Source organism: Staurois parvus, unplaced genomic scaffold, assembly GCF_062004578.1.
Source record: "Staurois parvus isolate SC_StPar_1 unplaced genomic scaffold, SC_StPar_1.0 ptg002219l, whole genome shotgun sequence".
In the NCBI taxonomy this organism is placed as follows: domain Eukaryota; kingdom Metazoa; phylum Chordata; class Amphibia; order Anura; family Ranidae; genus Staurois; species Staurois parvus.
Genome location: NW_028320015.1, coordinates 57501 through 79853, shown reverse-complemented (window position 1 = coordinate 79853; position 22353 = coordinate 57501). Strand labels below are relative to the sequence as shown.

Sequence of the window (22353 nt, the reverse complement as noted above, 5' to 3'; positions counted from 1 at the left end):
GTCTCTGCAGACAGGCAGCAGGGGAGGGGAAGGGCAGTGAATCCTTTCACTGTGCACTGGGCTGCAGACAGACTGATGGGCTGAGATAGGAATCCCCAGTCTATAGAGGGACAGACCTCAGGATTAGGTGTCCCCCAAGAAAAACAGACTTCTAACCCGAAGGCGGCGCGCGGTAGCTTTCTTTTCACCTTTGGCATTGCTTGAGTACACCAAGGCAGGCAAGCTGCGGCTTGTACTGCTTGCCATGGTATAGTCTCGTATCTAATTGATCTAATTGAAGAGTACCCCTTTAACTGCCTTCTGCCCGCCATATAAAAGGTAATGACGGACGGCGGTTCTCTCATTCTGGGAGGACGTCACATGACATCCTCCTACCCTAACCGAGTGTGCGTGCCTCCGGGGGGCGCACAGCGCGGCGATCAGTGGTGCGCTGTATCTCTGGGACACAGCGGATCACCGATCAACAGAAAGAGCCGATGACGTCGGCTTTGTCATGTGATCAGCTGTGTCCAACTACAACTGATCGCATGTAAATAAGGAGATGCCGGTTATCGGCATTTCTCTCCTCTCGAGCTGTCACGCTGACAGAGAAGAGGAGAGCCGGTAATTGGCATTACTCAGAGGGGACATGTACACCGATCATCAGGGCACTGATGATCAGTGTAGCCCCGTCAGTGCCCATCAGTGCCACATATAAGTGCCAGTCAGTGCCGCCAATCAGTGCCACATATGAGTGCCACATATGAGTGCCACATATGAGTGCTGCCTTTCATTGCCCGTTAGTGATGCCTGTTAATGCCCATCAGTGCCACCTACCAGCGACGCCTATCAGTCCCTGTCAGTGCCGCCTCTCAGTGCCCATCAGTGCCACCTATCAGTGCCATATATGAGTGCTGCCTTTCAGTGCCCGTCAATGCCTCCTCATCAGTGCCACCTATCAGTGCAGCCTCATTAGCGCACATCAGTGAAGGAGAAAAATCACTTATTTACAAAATTTTACAACAGAAACTAAGAAAAAAATTTTCAAAACGTTCAGTTGTTTTTGGTTTGTTAAGCAAAAAATCAGAACCCCCAGAGGTGATTAAATAACACCAAAAGAAAAGCTCTGTCTGAAAAAAATGCTAAAAATTTCATATGGGTACAGAGTTGCATCACCGCGCAAATGTCATTCAAAGTGCGACAGCACTGAAAGCTGAAAATTGGCCTGGGCAGGAAGGGGGTGCCCAGTAGGGAAGGGGTTAAACAAACAAAATGGAAGAATAGGCAAAAAAAAACAAAAAAACAAAAAAGGACAGAGGATGCAAAATAGAAGAGCCCGGGTTATAGACATACTTTGCTGGGAATGTCAGACGCCTACACCCTGTGACTCAGTGCTGCCAGTGTTACATCATTTCCTTTATGTGACCCGTATACCACCCACTGACACCCCGTATTAACCTCTCCCTGCCAGTCACAGCCATTTACATAGCAGGGACACCAGTCTAAGCAGCTCTCTGTATCTGCACATCGAAGAATAGGTGCCTGCTGAGCATACATCATCTCCTTTACTATAGCCGGGACAATCAAGCAAGCTTGGAAAGATTAACATTTACCTTTGTCATGCTGTCCCCCGAGAATACTACCATGCCTTGACTGGTATGTAATAAAGATGTCAGGAAGAGTTTTTTTTTTTTTTTTTTTTTTTTTTTTTAAGTAAAAGGACAGTATCCAAGGGCTTCCTGCAGCTAAGCACACTTAAAGCGGAGCTCCACCCAAAAGGGGAAGTTCCGCTTTAATGCTTTGTCCCCCGCTCCCCATTAAGGATTGGCACCTTTGGGGAGCGGGTACCCGAATTTGACAGGTACTCGCTCCCACTTCCGCTGCGATCGCCTAGGTGTCAAACTGGACGCACTCCAGCTGTTGCCAAACTACAAGTCCCATGAGGCATTGCAATCTTGACAGTTACAAGCACGACTCCCAAAGGCAGAGGCATGATGGGACTTGTAGTTTGGCAACAGCTGGAGGGCTGCCAGTTTGACACCCCTGGCCCAGGCGATCAGAAGCGGAAGTTGTTCTGCCTCCCCCATAGTCTTCTGGGCCGTTCACAAAGCGCAGCACTTCTCGCACAATCCCTTCCAATGACACCAAAAATGGGGCACTGTTTTTTCCAACTGAGGTCAGGAACTTTTTTTCTCCCAATGGCCACAGTCAAGCTCCCATAAATTCTGAAGGACGATAAACTGGCCCTTTGTTTAGAAAGTTTGGAGAGCCTTGGCCTAAGGCAATCCAAAACTGAAGTTGTCCTACCCCTCCCTCCCCGTAGTCTTTTGGGACACCTGACAGGTCCCAGAAGACTACGGGGCCATTCACAAAGCATGGCGCTTCTTGCACAATCCCTTCCAAATGACACCAAAATTGGGGCATGGTTTTTTCCAACCTTTTCTACTCCCAATGGCCACGGTCAAGCCCCCCTAAAGTCCGAAGGACTGTAAACTGGCCCTTTGTCTAGAAAAATACCAGAAGTGACGTCACTAGGCTCCACCCACACGTTACGCCACTGGTCACACCACTTCCTCTGGAAAAGTGATTGTTAAACCGCACTACTTTGGACATTCAGTGATTTGGGAGTTGGACCTTTATTGTAGTGTGGATTTATCTTGCATGGGATTACTGGAAGATTATTTTATTTATATGTCTGGATGAGGAGTTGGTGCACTACGCATTCTTGGTTTGTGATAATGGGAAATGGATCTACCTTGGGGGACATGGTTTTAATTTTTTTTTTTTTAATTTGGCTATTCTTATTAAGGGACTTTGCCATGATATGAGTTTATTTGCATTTCACATTTTTTAGGGTAGAAGTATACACTAAATGCATTCCCCTGAGGGTGGGCAGGTATCAGGGCCCCCCCCCATTATTAGAATATGGCTTCCAGATTCCTATAAGCCCTCCCACATTCTCTTGTGGCTTTGGATGTGGGAGAAGAAGCGCTTGTCCCTTCAATTTGGGGACGAGGTGCCTTGCAAGAGATGAGGCTTTAACACCCTGCTTGCAATGTACCATCTGGTGCACCAGTTTAAGTAAAACTCCCCTGATGTGTTCTTAAGAAGAAATAGATGCATCTCCCTCAGGCACCAATCACCTTCAACCCAGCCCTACAAGATCTGAATGACGGCTATTGAACACCTAAATTCGTCAAGTGTGTAAATTCCTCAGAGCGTGGGTTTTTTTTTCCCCACTAGTTTTGCATTTGGCCAGGGTCAGTGTCACTACAGGTAGCATGAGGCCATACCTGGACCCTACAGAGGTTACACAGGCAGTCCAACTCCTCCAGGATGGCACATCAATACGTGTCATTGCCAGAAGGTTTGCTGTGTCTCCCAGCACAGTCTCAAGAGCATGGAGGAGATTCCATGAGACAAGAATTTACTCTCAGAGAGCTGGACAGGGCTGCAGGAGGTCCTTAACCCATCAAAACCAAAGAGCAGGCAGGCTCTATGGCCACTCGGTCTTTTTTCTGCCGTCACTTTTCGCTGTTTCTATGAGCTCTCGGACACTTGGCTGTGGTCGGGTGAATATAAAAAGAACACATAAAAACACACACAATAATACCAACTCACCCTGAGGATCAAGTGCTTTAGCTCATCGTCTGATAGGAAGGACGGCTTGTAGTTGGCTTCTGTGTATGGGTTTGTAGCACCTGTAGATGGAAAGGAAACATTACATGAATCCCAAAGACTGTTCACCCGGTAAATTTTTTGGGATGGATATTGCAAGGACAGAGGACAGAGCAGAGGTAAAAAGGAAAGTTGTATTGTATCCCTCTCACTCCTTACAGGCTTGCCCTCAGTTCCTGTAGTAAGTTGGTGGATAGCACCACCATGCAATTCTAGGCAAATAAAGATCTTCCTCATCACACCTTGGAAGAGTGCCTTGGCAAAGCTATCCTGTGAGGTCCTAAAACTCAGTATAGCATCACCTAATGCAGTTGTGGTTCCTATAACCCAGGGGTCTCCAGACTACCCAAGCAAAGGGCCAGTTTACTGTTCTTCAGGCTTTAGGAGGGCCAGTGGGAGCCAAAACCGCCCCGGCACTAGTGCCCCATCATTGGTTTTAATGGGAGAAATAGTTCCCCATTGAGAAGAATAGTACCTCATTGATGGTGTGAGTAGGGGCAATGCAGCTCCAATATTGGAGTCATTTGGTGGAATAGTGCCCCAAGGGCCACACAAAGGCAAGCAAAGGGCCACATCCAGCCCCCGGGACGCAGTTTGGAGACCACTGCTAAAACCCAAGCAAGCCAAAAGATATGTTAATGACCATTCACACTTCAAATTCCTCATGCAGACCCCCTGCCAGGTGGCCTTAATGACTCTCTCCACCAGACACCTTTCCCACCCTTGGAAACAAAAGAAATGTTAATGAGCAACTCACACCTAAGCTAATCTCAACACATACTGCTGTCTCTGCTTCTACTCTCTGTATTTCTCTGAAACAGTCTGAAATAGTTAATTGACCACTTTTCAGTGCATTCTGGGCATTTGGGAGGTTCTCCTCTGCTTATCTTTAAAAAAACGATTCTAAACGCAATTGCGCATAAACGCATTTTGCAAACGCAGCGAAACAGACATTTTTTAACCTACATTTTCCAGCAGTCAGTTTCAATCATTCAGAAGTGTCCCGTGTATATGGAGCCTTATAGTGAATACTAATGTCAAAGCAGAGACAGGGAGGATTGGGGAGGGGCTACAGTGAGGCTGGATCCAGGCTCTGCTGACCTGGTCCTGACAACTACCCATTTATATACCATAAGAGTGAACCAATTTCAGTGCAGATTGTGACTCTGTGTACACGAGGCCACCCACCTCGTAGCGTCTTCATATGCTGCACCGCCATTCGCAGTACTGTCAGCTTATCCAGCTTCCGTGACATGGCGTTACACGTGGGCACTAGAGATGCCAACTCGTCTATGAAACTGTTCATTTTATCCCTGCGCCGCTTCTCAATCTGACTGTGTGCCTCCCTGAAACAGAAGACAATCAAATCATGAAAACAAAAAAAACAAAAAAACAAAAAACAGACACCACACACACGCAAACTGCCTTTTTTTACAATGCCTAAAAATTTCAGCAACATTTAAAATTCAATTTTTTTTAATGCAACTATTTTCTCCATAATACATATTCCCGAGTCCTCGTGGCCCCAACCACTCCCCCCCCCCCCCCTCTACACGCACCAGTTGCGCTGGGTTCTTTAAGAGAACAAATGGCTGTATTTATATAAAACTGCATATGGTTATGTAAAGGATTATCTGCGATCACGTCGCTGTGTAATCGGCACTTGCAGTGCGACTCACCGTGCGTTTTTAATCCGACCTTCAGGATAGTCCAACCTAAAAAAAAAAAAAAAAAAAAAAAAAAAAAGAAAAAAAAAGAAAAAAAAAGAAAAAAAAGAATATATGTAGCTGCTGTAAAAACAGAATTCAAACGGCTTGCTGCAAGCATAATAAAGTACAAACACTGCTGAAAAACACTTTAGTTGCAAAAAGACTTTAGTTCCTTAACCCCTTCACACTGGCGCCTCCCGGCCCTTTAAGGGTTTTAGAAGCTGGGAGGCGGGACTGGGTTTAGGATCATGTGACCGTTACGGCGCTCACATGATCGGGAAAGGTCCCGATTGAAAGCGGAGATCAGGACCTTTCCGTAGGTACCAGACATGTGTGCTGGGAGCGCACAGGGCGCGCGCTCTCGGCATGTGTCATTTTTTTAATAGAACGCAAATGTGCGGCCGCTCGGCGTCTAGGCCCAGACGCGGGGAGGCCGCACATTTGCGTTCGGCCGGGGTGAAGAGGTTAACTTCTTCGTGCCGGCACCTCCCAGCCCTCTAAGAGGTTTCAGATACCAGGAGGCAGGTGCGGTTTTAGGGTCACGTGATCGTCGTGATTCGCTGTCACACGATTGGATGCAGAGGATTGGATTTCATATCAAAACATGAAATGCGGACAGGACAGATCCAAATGTAGACACAGCGGGAGAGATTTACTAAAACTGGAGCACTCAGAATCTGGTGCAGCTCTGCACAGTAACCAATCAGCTTCTAACTTCACCTTGTTCTATTAAACTTTGGCAATAAAACCTGGAAGCGGATTGGTTACCATGCACAGCTGCACCAGATTCTGTGTGCATTCGTTGTAGTAAATCTCCCCGTGTGTTCGGATCCGTGCACCCGCATGTCACATGCGGTTATGTCAGTGCAGCCACAGCATTTCCACCCACGTCTATGGGCTGCATGCGTGCAGCTCCGAGGTGGATGCAGATGCAGCAAAAAGCGGATCAGTAAGGAGGACAGAAATAAAGGACTGGGTGGATCAAATATGTAACATTATCATTTGAATGAAGATAAGATGGAGAGTCACCATACAAGATGGAACAAATGGGAGGATTTCAAAAAGTCAAGGCTAGCCTTAGAGGATATGGGGGATTAACATAGAATAATATGGAAACATTTATTTATTTCAGGTATTTATATAGCGCCGTCAATGTACGCAGCGCTTTACATACATATATATATTGTACTTGAATAGGCCTTCCTAAGCTCTTTTGGCTGTACTTCTATGGATCACAGGAGTGCAGTGTGTGTTAAAAGACACACACAGCCCGACTCGGGATGCAACCCGCACGTCTGCCCTCATAGCAAATGGCTTGTTATGGAGGCAGAAACTGAATAGGAGGAGGGGACAGAGCTGGTAGGGGACCACAGAAGTGAGGGTTCTGGCCGCTCTGTGCAAAACTATTGCACATAGCAGGTACGTGTAACATGTCACTAATTAATATATATATATATATATATATATATATATATATATATATATAAATAATACAGCCAAAATTGTAGTATTTCAAATATATTTATTTATATGTTTATTAAAGATTGTATGAAACGTTACAAACCCGAGCCTCTGGGCATTCCCTGGCTCAACATAAATGGTTAACAAAACATCCCAACAACAGTGGCTCAGGTATATCTCACAATCCATGAGAAAAATACTACATATATTTATTTTATGTACTTATATAGCGCCGTCAATTTTCGCAGCACTTCACATATATATTGTACATTCACATCAGTCCCTGACCCTCAAGGAGCGTACAATCTAAGGTCCCTAACCCTCAAGGAGCGTACAATCTAAGGTCCCTAACCCTCAAGGGGCGTACAATCTAAGGTCCCTAACCCTCAAGGGGCGTACAATCTAAGGTCCCTAACCCTCAAGGGGCGTACAATCTAAGGTCCCTAACCCTCAAGGGGCGTACAATCTAAGGTCCCTAACCCTCAAGGGGCGTACAATCTAAGGTCCCTAACCCTCAAGGGGCGTACAATCTAAGGTCCCTAACCCTCAAGGGGCGTACAATCTAAGGTCCCTAACCCTCAAGGGGCGTACAATCTAAGGTCCCTAACCCTCAAGGGGCGTACAATCTAAGGTCCCTAACCCTCAAGGGGCGTACAATCTAAGGTCCCTAACCCTCAAGGGGCGTACAATCTAAGGTCCCTAACCCTCAAGGGGCGTACAATCTAAGGTCCCTAACCCTCAAGGGGCGTACAATCTAAGGTCCCTAACTCACATTCATACATACACATACTAGGGACAATTTAGACAGGAGCCAATTCACCTACCAGCACGTCTTTGGAGTGTGGGAGGAAACCGGAGTACCCAGAGGAAACCCACGCAGGCACAGGGAGAACATGCAAACTCCAGGCAGGTGGTGCCGTAGCTGGGATTCGAACCAACGACACTAGTACTGCCAGGCGGACATGCTAACCATTTAGCTACTGTGCTGCCCTATATTTTGTTCTTTTATAGGGATTACGATCTCCAGAAATGAACAGAAAAATGCAGACAGAAGGGGTTAGGGATTGGCTGGGGAAAGGTATGAAATGATAAATGTTTTGATAATATGCTAAAGTTTTAATGAGTATGTTTGTATAACTTGTTTATCTGAAAAATGTATATATTTTTAAATTAAAAAAAAAAAAAAAAAAAAAAAAAAAAAAGTAAGGAGGACGACAGGTTACGGTGCCATCAGGCCTGGTTCACACCTATGCGTGCTGAGATTGATGTGTTTTTCCAGGGCGTTTTTGATGCATTTTTTTCAAGTAGGAAAGTATTGTGCGTGACTTTACCCTCTGCAGCACTCAAAGTCGCATCAAAGTAGTGCAGGAACCTTCTCAAAGTCACAGCGACTTTAAAAAGGTTCCTGCGCTACTTTGATGCAATGTGAGTGCCAGAGAGTGTCAAGTCACACTCAAAACTTCAATGCCAAAAAAAAAAAAAAAAAAAAAAAGTGCAAAAAACTCAGCACTTGTCAGAGACTTTCTTCCTGCAGCAGATTGTGTTTTCGGTGCGGTTACACTGAAGTTTATTGCACCAAACACGCAAGCGGCTGCAGGGAAAAAAAAAAAAAAAAAAAATATTCACTGACCCTTTTCAAAAACGCAGCAGATGCAGGAAAAAAAAATTCCCTGACCCTTTTCTAAAATGCAGCAGCTGAAAACACAAAAAGGATGTGAATGTGTCCCATAGGAAACCATGTTTACATGGACTATATAAATAAAAAAAAAAAAAAAAAAAAAAGTGAATAATCCAACAGTCTGCACCCAACCTATTGGGATCCAATTAAACACAATGCAGTGCTAAATGTTCTATCAAAAATATGTATATTTTTGCGCTCAGAAACCACATGCAGCTCGTTAGGGCTGCTAACACCTGCACCTTATTACCAAAAAGTGAAAAATACTAAATAAATACAAAAGAAATGGTGTAGCGCTCTAATAAATGTGTAAATAATACGAAGATAGTAACCACATCCCTTATGGGATATACAAGTGAAAAAAATGGTGAATAAATAACATAAACCAACGGTCTGCACCCGACCTATTGGGATCCAATTAAACACAACGCCGTGCTAAATGTTCAATCAAAAATATGTATATAAATATTTGAACCCGCATGTGACCCCAGCACTGGGGGATGGGGAACTAATAATAGTGAAAAAGTGCTCAGTGCTAACAAACACTCCAAACGACATATACAAATGCAATGATATTAGTGAAAAATATAATAAAAAATAAACATATAAATCCCCTATAAAAATGCAATCTGAATAATACTAAACACAAGTCGGCCGAACGATATGTGACACCGATGTCCACAAAGGTACAAAAACATGCAGGTGATCTTGTGTGTTGCAGCCTTTGGTGATGAATCCACAAACAGCTAAACTGGCTCCTTACCGTGACCCTAAAAAGGATCCTACAAGCTTTCGGGATCACTCCTGGACCCTCCAAGACCGGATTCCTCTTAATAGTATCCTCCAAACAACCTCACATCAGGTGAATGCCTTCCAGGTCAAGATCAGCTCCAACCTCCCCTTTTGGCTATAATTAGTATGACCGACTCCCACTGCGTGATGGAAGCCCCGCCCAGTCTTAATCCCATCGAGCCACCTGAGGGTTTATTTACTAAAGCTGGAGAGTCCAAAATCAGACTCCCTTCTGCATAGAAACCAATCAGCTTCCAGGTTTCATTGCCAAAGCTTCATTGAACAAGCTGAGGTTAGAAGCTGATTGGTTTCTATGCAGAAGGGAGTCTGATTTTGGACTCTCCAGCTTTAGTAAATAAACCCCCTGGAGTCCAAGGGAACAGTCATACTTTCTCGGTGCAGGCCATAGACGGCTCGAAAACCGGCCATTTTAAAAAAAAAAAAAAAAGAAAAATCAGTCGTTCAATAGGCCGACGTTACCACCACTGGTAAAAAAAATCTGCCGATTTTCGTCCCATCTATGGCCGGCATTTAATTACTTCTGTCCCTGCAGAGAGCTCCGCTGTTATATTTGACATGAAAAAGTCTTGCGGTTGCAACAATGTATCCATTTTGGATACAGATGTTTTTATTCGGACACAAATAGATACATTGTTGCAACCGCAAGACTTTTCATATAAAATATAATAGCGGACTGGAATTCTTCTTTTTCTTCTTCTTTTTCTTCTTCTTCTTCTTTTCTTGTTCTTTTTTTTCTTTTTCTTCTTCTTGCAAGGTCAAGGCTCATGCGCAGATTTTTTATCGGTAAAACAATCGGCCAATTTGGCCATCATTGCCGGCAAAATCGTCCGATTTTTTTCCAAACTTTACCGATAAAAAATGTGCCAAAACCCCAAAAAACGGCCGACTAATTAACCTGCTAACGGTGCGAAAATTGGCTGATTTTTTTCCAACTTTACTGATAAAAAAAATGTGGCAAAACCCCCAAAAACGGCCGACTAACCCACCAACGGTGTGAAAATTTGCCGATTTTTTTTCCAACTTTACCGATAAAAAAAATGTGCCAAAACCCCAAAAAACAGCCGACTGATTAACCCACTAACGGTGCGAAAATTGGCTGATTTTTTTCCAACTTTACCGATAAAAAAAAAGTGCCAAAACCCAAAAAAAGGGCCGACTAATTAACCCACTAATGGTGCGAAAATTGGCCGATTTTTTTCCAACTTTACTGATAAAAAAAATGTGCCAAAACCCCCAAAAACGGCCGACTAACCCACTAACGGTGTGAAAATTTGCCGATTTTTTTCCAACTTTACCGATAAAAAAAATGTGCCAAAACCCCAAAAAACAGCCGACTGATTAACCCACTAACGGTGCGAAAATTGGCCGATTTTTTTCCAACTTTACCGATAAAAAAATGTGCCAAAACCCAAAAAAACGGACGACTAATTAACCCACTAATGGTGTGAAAATCAGTCGATTTTTCTTTCGGACAATTTTCGACCCCTCTATGGCCTGCATAAGACTGGGCGGGGCTTCCGTCACGCAGTGGGAGTCGGTCATACTAATTATAGCCAAAAGGGGAGGTTGGAGCTGATCTTGACCTGGAAGGCATTCACCTGATGTGAGGTCGTTTGGAGGATACTATTAAGAGGAATCCGGTCTTGGAGGGTCCAGGAGTGATCCCGAAAGCTTGTAGGCCCTTTTAGGGTCACGGTAAGGAGCCAGTTTAGCTGTTTGTGGATTCATCACCAAAGGCTGCAACGCACAAGATCACCTGCATGTTTTTGTACCTTTGTGGACATCGGTGTCACATATCGTTCGGCCGACTTGTGTTTAATATTATTCAGATTGCATTTTTATAGGGGATTTATATGTTTATTTTTTATTATATTCTTCACTAATATCATTATCGCATTTGTATATGTCGTTTGGAGTGTTTGTTAGCACTGAGCACTTTTTCACTATTATTAGTTCCCCATCCCCCAGTGCTGGGGTCACATACATGTTCAAATATTTATATACATATTTTTGATTGAACATTTAGCACTGCGTTGTGTTTAATTGGATCCCAATAGGTCGGGTGCAGACCGTTGGTTTATGTTATTTATTCACCATTTTTTTTCACTTGTATATCCCATAAGGGATGTGGTCACTATCTTCGTATTATTTACACATTTATTAGAGCGCTACACCATTTCTTTTGTATTTATTTAGTATTTTTCACTTTTTGGTAATAAGGTGCAGGTGTTAGCAGCCCTAAGGAGCTGCATGTGGTTTCTGAGCGCAGGAGGTTCTCATTATATGGACTGCAGTGTGTTTCTGCAAAACTTATATGTGTTAGCAAGGCCTGAGCCCACAAATGTGTGGGGCCAGTTTGTAGCGGGATTTCAAGCCCCGTCTGGAGAGATTCGTATAGCGATTCAAGTGAATTGTTAAAGTGTATGATATCGGGCGGCTTAGTGGTTAGCACGTCTGCCTTGCAGTAAATGGGTCATGGGTTTGATTCCTGACCATGGTGCCTCCTGCCTGGAGTTTGCATGTTCTCCCTGTGCTTGCGTGGGTTTCCTCTGGGTACTCTGGTTTCCTCCCACACTCCAAAGACATGCTGGTAGGTTAATTGGATCCTGTCTAAATTGGCCCCAATATATAAATGTGAGTTAGGGACCTTAGATTGGACGCCCCTTGAGGGTTAGGGACTGATGTGAATGTACAATATATATGTAAAGCGCGGAGTACATTGACAGCGCTATATAAGTACCTGAAATAAATAAATAATAATATTGGAAATTGCATCTGAACGGGACTGAAAATCGCACCAGGAAATGCGCTGTGGCCGGCCTGCCCATATGTGGGCAGCACAGTGGCTAAATGGTTAGCACATCCGCCTGGCAGTACTAGGGTCGTTGGTTCAAATCCCAACCACGGCACCACCTGCCTGGAGTTTGCATGTTCTCCCTGTGCCTGCGTGGGTTTCTTCCAGGTACTCTGGTTTCCTCCCACACTACAAAGACATGCTGGTAGGTGAATTGGCTAAATTGGACCTAGTATGTTTATGTATGAATGTGAGTTAGGGACCTTAGATTGTACGCCCCTTGAGGGTTAGGGACCTTAGATTGTACGCCCCTTGAGGGTTAGGGACCTTAGATTGTACGCCCCTTGAGGGTTAAGGACTGATGTGAATGTACAATATATAAGTGCTGCGTACATTGACGGCGCTATATAAGTACCTGAAATAAATAAATGTTTCCATATTACTCTGTTAATCCCCCATAACCTCTAAGGCTAGCCTTGACTTTTTGAAATCCTCCCATTTGTTCCATCTTGTATGGTGACTCTCCATTGTACGCCCCTTGAGGATTAGGGACTGATGTGAATGTACAATATTATATGTAAAGCGCAGCGTAAATTAAACAGCAATATACAAGTATCTGAAATAAATATGTTCACGGCTACATAGAAAAGGCCTTCATGTTCACATGTCATGTGAATCGGATGCGGTCCAAAACACACCCAATTGCCATATATGTGAACCGGAGTGTCCTGTCAGACAGCCAATAAATAGCAGCTACAATGTTATAAAGACCAGCGATTAGGGCGTGCGTTTCATGGATGTACGCATCAGGCAAAATATGAAGGGTGATAAAAGGATGACAGCCAATCAAAAGCGTGCATAACAAATTACCAATCAAATGGCGCACATTATTATTATTATTATACAGTATTTACATAGTGCCAAAAAGTTTACTCAGCGCTGTGCATTATAGTGGGGGACAGTACATGAGACAATACAGATACAATACACGATATAATGCGACTACTCACAGCCCATGTGGATCATCCTTGTCGGTATCCATGCCTTCCCCATGGCTGCTAAAAAAAAAAAAAAAAAAAAAAAAAAAGTCAAGGTCCAGTTGTACTATAAAGCTAAAAATGACAGCAACTAATTCTAAACACCAACAGACCGAATGATCAGTGCTGTGTGACCGTTCTGAGGTTCGATCATTTTACAGTCTGCATGGAGTATTGCCCCCCATGCTGATGTGTTTTCCACAGAAGCTCCGGTTCCCTTTACAATACAGAAGCTGGTTGGTTGGTGGAAATGTGACTTCCCTACTAGAGCATACCATGTTAGACCTTCACAATCACAGCCAGTGAGACGGTGAGGAGAGAGCAGGGGGTGGGGCTGAGCTAGTTTATGATTGGACACACCAGCGGCTTGGGAGCGAGTCTGCTCGGGTGCCCCCATAGCAAGCTACTTGCTATGTGGGACACTTGGCAGGAGGGAGGGGCCAGGAGCGCCGACGGATGAACCAAGAAGAGGAGGATCCGGGGCTGCTCTGTGCAAAACCACTGCATACAGCAGGTAAGTATAGACATGTTTTGTTTTTGTTTTGTTTTTTTTTTGTTTTTTTTCTGCATTTATTTATATTCTAAACCAAAAAATACCGACAATTTTGAGAAAAAGACATAAATAAAGTGTATGTGTGTATGTGTGTGTATATATATATATATATATATTAGTGTTGTTTTTAGATGCAATAACTTTCACTTAAAACCAATTAATTTACACGTATCGGGATTTTTTTTTTAGCAACATTTGTTTACTAGATATGTTTTATAGTAAAAAGCCAAAAAATAAATAAATTATATATATATAATTAAATTAATTTATTTATTTTTTGGCTTTTTACTATAAAACATATCTAGTAAACAAATGTTGCTAAAAAAAAATCCCGATACGTGTAAATTAATTGGTTTAAGTGAAAGTTATTGCATCTAAAAAATAATATAAATATATATATTTGGAATTTTAATTTTTATTTTATTCTAGTAATGGTGTCGATCAGCGGGACTGTGGCGGGCATTCTGACACTGGGAGGGAACCGACTAACTGCCGCTAATAAAAAGCACTGACCCTGTACTAATGGCACTGGGCAGGAAGGGGTTAACATCTGGGACAATCAAAGGGTTAACTGTGTGCAGTGTTATGTTTCACATTATGTGCAGAGAAATACAAAGCAGCATGTCCTTGCTGACAGGAAAGAGACATGTGTTTACACACAGGTCTCTCCCCTGTCAGCTTTCCTCAATGATCAGAGTGCCGGTGGGGAATCGCCGGCTGGGACTTGGTGATTACCAACTCTAGCCATCAAGGGTGGTGCGGTGTGGTGCGGCACCAAGAAATGCAAATCACATATATATACACACGTGATTATGCGCAGCCCTGCCACCCTGTTGCAATACTTCTACTATAGGGCGGCGGGTATTGTCTCTAAAGATCATAGATAAATAAATAACTTGGTGTATACTTACTCGAAAGAAAAGCCATCGAGCCTGAAAAACAAGAAGATATTATATTATAGGTCATTTGCATATTCTGTTCTACAGATCAACTATAAGAACACATAGAGAGGAAGAGAAGAAAGCTGAAGGTATCAGATAGTTTTCAGGCCAACCAAGCAGAAGATGAAAGAGAAAAAATATAAATCTGTCCCCTGGCCTTCCAGCCAGCCTTGCACAGGCGCACCGGAGCCGTACATTTTGTATGGCTCTAATCGCACTGAAAACGTGCAGGACCCTTTTTTTGGTCCGCACTAGAATCGGATTGCACTAGAATCGGATTGCATGAGTATTCACACCTATGCGATCCGATTCTGCACATTGCACCGCGTTTTGCGGACCGATTTCGGGGTGTTGTTGACTTAACATACACACCCGCAGCAGTTCGCATGAACGGGGTGCGATTCTGATTCGGTGCGGAATTCACACTGCATCAGGGGTCAATGATACCATGCTTCCTGACCCTTGAGCCAGCCCGTCAGCCCCATGCTCTAATCGCACCGCACCCGCACCGAAAACCTGCAGGACCCTTTTTTGGGTCTGCACTAGAATCGGATCGCATGGGTATTCACACCTATGCGATCCGATTCTGCCCATCGCACCCCATTTTGTGGATCGCTTTCGGGGTGTTGTTAACTTAACAAACACACCCGCAGCGGTTCGCATGAACGGGTGCGATTCTGATGCGGTGCGGAATTTGCAGTGAAAATGCTGCGAATTCCGCGCCGCATCATTGTAAACCAGGACTCGGACTTTATACAAAGTTGCATTTTAAAAAATACATTTGGACTGGATTCATAGTTTTGCATTGCAGAACACAAGCTATAAAAGGAAAAAAAAAATAAAAATAAAAAAGCAGAAAAAAAAAAAAATCGCCACACTCTGAACATCAAAAGGTCAGTCGCAATCCTTCCATTATAAAGGGCATAAGCAGTACATGGTCTAAAGTCAAGATCCTTCTACGCGTCAAACTATAGAAAGTCAATCCGGTTACTATAGAAACTCCAGAACACAAGCAGTTAAGACAAGTCGGCTCTGCGGTCCGTATAACGAGACATCGTCTCCAGCCTCGGTCACATCTATGGAGGGGGAGTGACTATACATATGTAATGGGGGGGGTGATAGAAATCCCTATTGTGTTATCACATAGCCTTGCCTCCCAGATTATGTCCATTTTTTATTTTATTGTATTCTCTCCCTGTCACAGAAGTGTTAGGCCGGCCATGCAGGAGTCGATTTCCCAAAATCGGACCTGAGAATAATCGGGCGATTTTTGCTCTGTTATGCAGGCCATAGATGGGTCAAAAATTGGCCAATTTTTTTCATCTGGGAAAAAAAAATCGTCCGATATTCGCACCGTTGGTGGGTTAATTGATCGGCCGTTTTTTGGGGTTTTGGCACATTTTTTCTATTGGTAAAGTTGGAAAATTCACGGCCGATTTTGACGATCGGTTGATTTTCCCGGCAATGATGGGCAAAATCGGCCGATCATTTTACCGATAAAAAAATCTGCACATGAGCCATGACCTGCAAGAAGAGGAAGAAAAAGAAAAAGAGGAAGGAAGAGGGGGAGGAGGAGGAAGAAGGCAGAAGAAGAGGAGGAGGAAGAAGGCAGAAGAAGAGGAGGAGGAAGAAGGCAGAAGAAGAGGAGGAGGAAGAAGGCAGAAGAGGAGGAGGAGGAGGAGGAAGAAGGCAGAAGAGGAGGAGGAAGAAGGCAGAAGAGGAGGAGGAGGAGGAGGAGGAGGAGGAGGAGGAGGAGGAGGAAGAAGGCAGAAGAGGAGGAGGAGGAGGAGGAGGAAGAAGGCAGAAGAGGAGGAGGAGGAGGAGGAGGAAGAAGGCAGAAGAGGAGGAGGAGGAGGAGGAGGAAGAAGGCAGAAGAGGAGGAGGAGGAGGAGGAGGAGGAAGAAGGCAGAAGAGGAGGAGGAGGAGGAGGAGGAGGAAGAAGGCAGAAGAGGAGGAGGAGGAGGAGGAAGAAGGCAGAAGAGGAGGAGGAGGAGGAAGATGAAGCCAGAAGAGGAGGAAGAAGAAAAAAAGAAGAGGAGGAAGAGGAGGAAGTAGAAGAAGAGAAAGAGAAGGAAGAAGAAGAATTCCAGTCCGCTATTATATTTTATATGAAAAGTCTTGCGGTTTCAACAATGTATCCATTTGTATCCGAAATAAAACATCTGTATTCAAAATAGATACATTGCTGCAACCGCAAAACTTTTTCATGTCAAACATAATATCAGAGCTCTCTGCAAGGGACAGAAGTAATTAAATGCCGGCTGTAGACGGGATGAAAATCTGCCAATTATTTTTTTTTACCGTTGGCGGTAATGTTGGCCGATCGACCGATTTTTCGGTTTTTTTTTTTTATAAATAAACGGCCAGTTTTCGACCTATGTATGGCCTGCATTAGTCCGGCAATGTCATCGGCTGATTTTCATGGTTCTACCCCATTTCGTTTATCGAGCATGCTGCTGGACAATTCGTGAAAAACGACCGATTTTCGAAATCATTGGTGGCACCATCGGATTACAGAACGAACTACGTTTTCAATTGAAAAATCGTTGGCAATTCGACCTGTATATGGCCTGCATTAGGATGGGGTCAATGTTGTGAGGCCATCTTTGCTCCTATCTGAGCTCACTGTTAACGAGACTAAAACAAAATGATGATAAAAACACACGTAGTCAGGATGACATCAAGGTAACCATTTGCCCTCCTACAGCAGCCTTGAGAATGTCATCAGCCCTGAGCTTAGGCAGGAGACGAGGAGGAGGAGGAGGCGGCCTTACAGCTGACGTGTGGAACAGAGAATACAACCGAATAACAGTACAAACAGCCATCCCTGAGAGTAAAGGCTGCAAAAAAATGTAAAAGTAAAGAAGAGATTCAGAATAATAGAAATTGTATATTATGATAGGGAGCGCTAGTTGGAGCCCAACCTCTGTAGCTGTAGGATAAAGGTGCCAGAAGGATATCAGGGATGGATGGGAGCAGGGGCGGACTGACAACTCATGGGTTCCCCGGGCAATAGGGGATCATGGGGCCCCTGTGTCCTCGCCCAAACTCAAAAAAGCCTATGAAAAAGGTACCAGGGGCATCTCATGGGGCCCCCTACTGACCCCGGGCCCTCGGGCAGTGCCTGAGTTTCCAAATGGTCAGTCCGCCCCTGGATGAGAGCAGTAACACTAAGGCAGCTCTTCTTAGAGGTCTGAAGAAGGAGCCTATTGAGCATGCTCCGAAATGCATTACCGCCCCCTTCACTTCCTACATCCGACTCTGCTCTCCTAGCTTCATTTTGATGCACAGACACATCCTGGGCTCTACTCCCTGATCCTATAGACAGTTTGCTGCTGGACGGCTGGATGTCCCACCTGGATCTAATTACCACACGATGAGTCTTTTTAACTATTTATCTTGTAAGTGCAATTTATCCATTGTTTACTAAATAAATTGTCAATTCTGCACTTAGAGGCGCCTTCCTCTCTTTTTCAGAATAATAGAAATGCCCACTCTTCAGCAGTTCTATTCAAGATGTTCAAGAGCAAATTGGGTAGCACCACAGGTAAAGTAGAAAGGTCTTTTAGCAAAGGCACCCATTGGTCCCTCAAAATTCAGGACTACGAATTCTAAACTCAAACTGCTTAAAAAAACAAAAAAAGGGGGGGAGGATGAATCACTTGTAGATGAAAACCTGATAACTTAAGATTTATATAACTTTCCTTGGTATCATGCTATCTGGTTTCATCACATATTTGACCCCAGAGGATGACCACAAACCTGCTTTATCCATTTCCTAGAAGGTATCCCAAGAAGATGCACTCAGGAATGGCCTAAGCCATTATGAACAGGAAAGGGTCATCCTAAGACTACTTACTGATAATCCGTCAAGCTCCCTTTCCTCTTGCGGTTACATTCCATGCCACCTGTACTGAGGGAACTGGATATGAGGTCTGTAGGGCCTGGGGACATAAAGTCGTTCATAGTTGACGAGATATCCATTCTTTGGTCAGCCATTGGAACATCTGAAGGTGGAGAAAACATTGGAGATGTGAGGAGTGAGAGCGTAACACCGTGATCGTCTTATACAACAACCTCAGAGACGGTGTTTGGTGACACGATAAGATGGTTATCTCCTAACCTCAGGACAGGTTTTGTATTCAGGATACATAACGGCAGGTTATACAATTACGATGCGAGAACCAGATCAAGCAGAGCACATGATGACATTGGCTATTGAGAGCACTTACCTAAAAGAGGTTGTCTTGTTGAAGTAAGAACCACAGGTGAGAACCTTCTTGGAGGCTTATACACCCCGTCACCTACTCACCATGGTCTTTTGTGGATCACTGTAAAAGAGAAAAAAAAACATATTACTTCCCATAATTATACTGAACTAAAATAATACAAAACCCTTTAATAAGTCCCTGTTCCCAGAGGCATCTTACAGCCAAGCACCCCCACCAGGTACTACCTTCAGAGGGAGCTTGCAGCCAAGTGTCCCAACAGTATCTCTACTTCCAGAGGGGCTTACACAAAAATATCCCCACCAGATTCTCTCCCCCCCCCCCCCCCCCCAGAGGGAGCCCAGTGTTTTCCATCCCAAAGGGGAGCCCAGGGTCCTCAGCAAAGTCTCTGCCCCCAGAGGGAGATTACAGCCAAGTGTCCCCACCAGTCTCTCTACTTTCAGAGGGAGCTTACAGCCAGTTGCCCCAACATAGTCTCTACTTCCAGAGGAAGCTTACAGCCAAGCATGCCAACCAGAGTCTCTAACCCCAGATGGAGCGTACAGCCAAGTGTCCCCACCAGTCTCTACTTCCAGAGGGAACTTACAGCCAAGTGTCCCCACCAGAGTCTCTACTTCCAGAGGGAGCTTACAGACAAGTGTGCCCACCAGAGTCTCTGACCCCAGATGGAGCTTACAGCCAAGTGTGCCAACCAGAGTCTCTACCTCCAGAAGAAGCTTACAGCCAAGTGTCCCCACCAAAGTCTCTACTTCCAGAGGGGGCTTACAGCCAAATATCCCTTGTGACGAACACGGTGCCCAACCCCTTCTCGCCAACTCATGACAAAGGACCAGCCAACCTCACACCACCCTGTCACTTGTGTAACAATGCCACTCTCAGCTGTACCCTGCACAAAGATTTTCCAGCTTGCAGGACCACAATCTAGGTGCCAGCAGTCAAAGCGATTGTCACTGAGTTAGGTTAATTATGCAATTAACCCTTCAAACTCCAAACTGCCACCAGATAGCTTTGGGACAATCAACCCTTCACAGTATTAAAAAGAACAAATGTGAACAATAAACGTTTGTAACACACACTGTCACCACAGACAGGGATATTCAGGGGATTATTTTATACAGTAGCACTCTTCAAGAGACAGGGATTCCTTAGTTTGCATTAAAAGCCTTAAAGATAATTTTAACACTTTTTTTCAAATTGGGGTTTATTAATTGCACCATTTGACCTTTCCATTAAAATATTTACAGAAAGGGATGTTACAAAGAGATAAAGAAAACAAAGCAACAGAGAAATAAAAGAAAGGAGTTAAGAAGGCAGAACACTTGCAAAGTCCTTGGTTTTACCAGATTCCAATTGTCCGAGCAAAAACATTGCCGTGGCTCTCTTGGGTGTTCCTTGGTTGATGGGTAAAAGAGAGCTCCAACTTAACAAGTCCTGTCAGTCCCTTTTCTGTGATATTAATGGGGTGTGGACAGAAACCAACTGACCAATAATCTGTGGTAAAGGGATGGGTGCTGGGAAGCCACTACGTTTACGACCAATTCCCAAATACAGTTGAAAACCTCCAATACGTACAGGTGGTATTCTAGAAACTGGCAGAATAATATTCAGAATTGTATTTCGATCCCAGGGATACCAAACACAGTCTACCTTTGTCACCCAGGAAGGAAGAGACTGCTTTCTCCCTTATTGTAAGTGCTAACATAGTTGTGTATGACCTTGATTTGTACGGTGTGATATTCCCCATTCAAATATATACCTAATATTAATGTGTCCTGCTCCTGTTGAATTCTATTAATTGTGTGTGGAATTTGTTTTGTTGTGGAATAGATGTTTTATGGCACACTCTGCATTCCTAGAGCTTTAATGGCCTAACAGGTCATGTGTAACGGCTTGACTGAGTTATTATTGTTTTACGATAGGGCAGAGGAAAGTGTTTTTCATGGTCCGCCATGGACACTGTGTCTATTTGTGATTTTATTAAGATAAGAGGGTTCTTTTGAAGTTTGTTAAAAGTTACAACTACAAATTCCATAGTTTGCAAGGGGTGGGGGGGAGGGAGTAGAAACACTGCTCATGAGACCTTCACAAGATGGCTGCGCATACAGCTTCCATGTCTCTATTGTGCACAATTGGTACATCCCCACAAGAGTCTCTGCTCCCAGAGGGAGCCTAGTGTTTTCCTCCAGAGTATCTGCCCCAGAGGGAGTCCAGTGTATTCAGCAAAGTCTCTGCCCCCAGAGGGAGCCCAATGTCCGCAGAAAAGTCTCTGTCCCCAGAGGGAGCCCAGTGTCCTCAGCAAAGTCTCTGCGCCCCCAAGGGAGCCCAGTGTCTTCAGCAAAGTCTCTGCCCCCAAAGGGAGCCCAGTGTATTCAGCAAAGACTCTGCCCCCAAAGGGAGCCCAGTGCATTCAGCAAAGTCTCTGCCCCCAGAGGGAGCCCGGTGCATTCAGCAAAGTCTCTGCCCCCACAGGAAGCCCGGTGTATTCAGCAAAGTCTCTGCCCCCAGAGGAAGCCCAGTGTATTCAGCAAAGTCTCTGCCCCCAGAGGGAGCCCAGTGTCCCCAGCAAAGTCTCTGCCCCCAGAGGAAGCCCAGTGTATTCAGCAAAGTCTCTGCCCCCAGAGGAAGCCCAGTGTATTCAGCAAAGTCTCTGCCCCCAGAGGAAGCCCAGTGTATTCAGCAAAGTCTCTGCCCCCAGAGGAAGCCCAGTGTATTCAGCAAAGTCTCTGCCCCCAGAGGAAGCCCAGTGTATTCAGCAAAGTCTCTGCCCTCAGAGGAAGCCCAGTGTATTCAGCAAAGTCTCTGCCCTCAGAGGAAGCCCAGTGTATTCAGCAAAGTCTCTGCCCCCAGAGGGAGCCCAGTGTATTCACAAGAGAGAAAAAAAATAAAATGCACAGTTATTTTTGCATTTATTCTCAGGAGCCTGAAAAGTATTGTACCTGCGATCAGCAGATCATCCTGGAAACTGTCAGTATAGCCGCCCCCCCCCCCCCCCACCTCCTATACAGGAAAGGTGCTTACTGAAATCCAGAAAGATCAATGAACTACAAGTGTGCTCACCAGCGCCCTCACGCCCAAGAAGTCCGCCACAATGGCATGTGAATGAAGGACGCAGCCATGTGGATGGAGCCCCACACAGTTGCGACAGCGTTTTTGTGGGAAGAGGATCCTCGTCCCGCTGGCACAATGGGGCCCCCACCCTGAATACGGGTGTAACATGTTACTAAAGGTGAACTTATCCTTTTTAAATTGGTGATCATTGGGAAATGGGCCACCCTACACTGGCGGTCAGAGAAAGAACGGCCCCACTCTCACGGTGATTAATGCCAAAAATATAATTGGTGTCAGTGGTTACATATCCGAGAGTCAGAAATCGTTCATTGCTCAAAGGAACCCTTAACAACCTGTGAAGGAACCCTAGGGCTGGAGAAAGGCCATTCTATGCACTGTACACATTTTTCTTGCATCTTAAAAAAACGAAAAG

At 44.6% G+C, this 22353-nt stretch overlaps 1 protein-coding gene across 1 annotated transcript in view; it reads right to left on the bottom strand.

The window, feature by feature from the left end:
* The window catches only part of LOC149431537 (basic helix-loop-helix ARNT-like protein 1), a 78373-nt gene that overhangs the window by 7849 nt on the left and 48171 nt on the right, over positions 1-22353 (bottom strand). The window contains 7 exon segments of the mRNA XM_089665497.1: positions 3601-3680; positions 4846-5003; positions 5337-5372; positions 13123-13170; positions 14614-14634; positions 18503-18650; positions 18876-18974. Coding sequence (XP_089521623.1) covers positions 3601-3680; positions 4846-5003; positions 5337-5372; positions 13123-13170; positions 14614-14634; positions 18503-18642 — 483 coding nt within the window. The 5' untranslated portion in view covers positions 18643-18650; positions 18876-18974.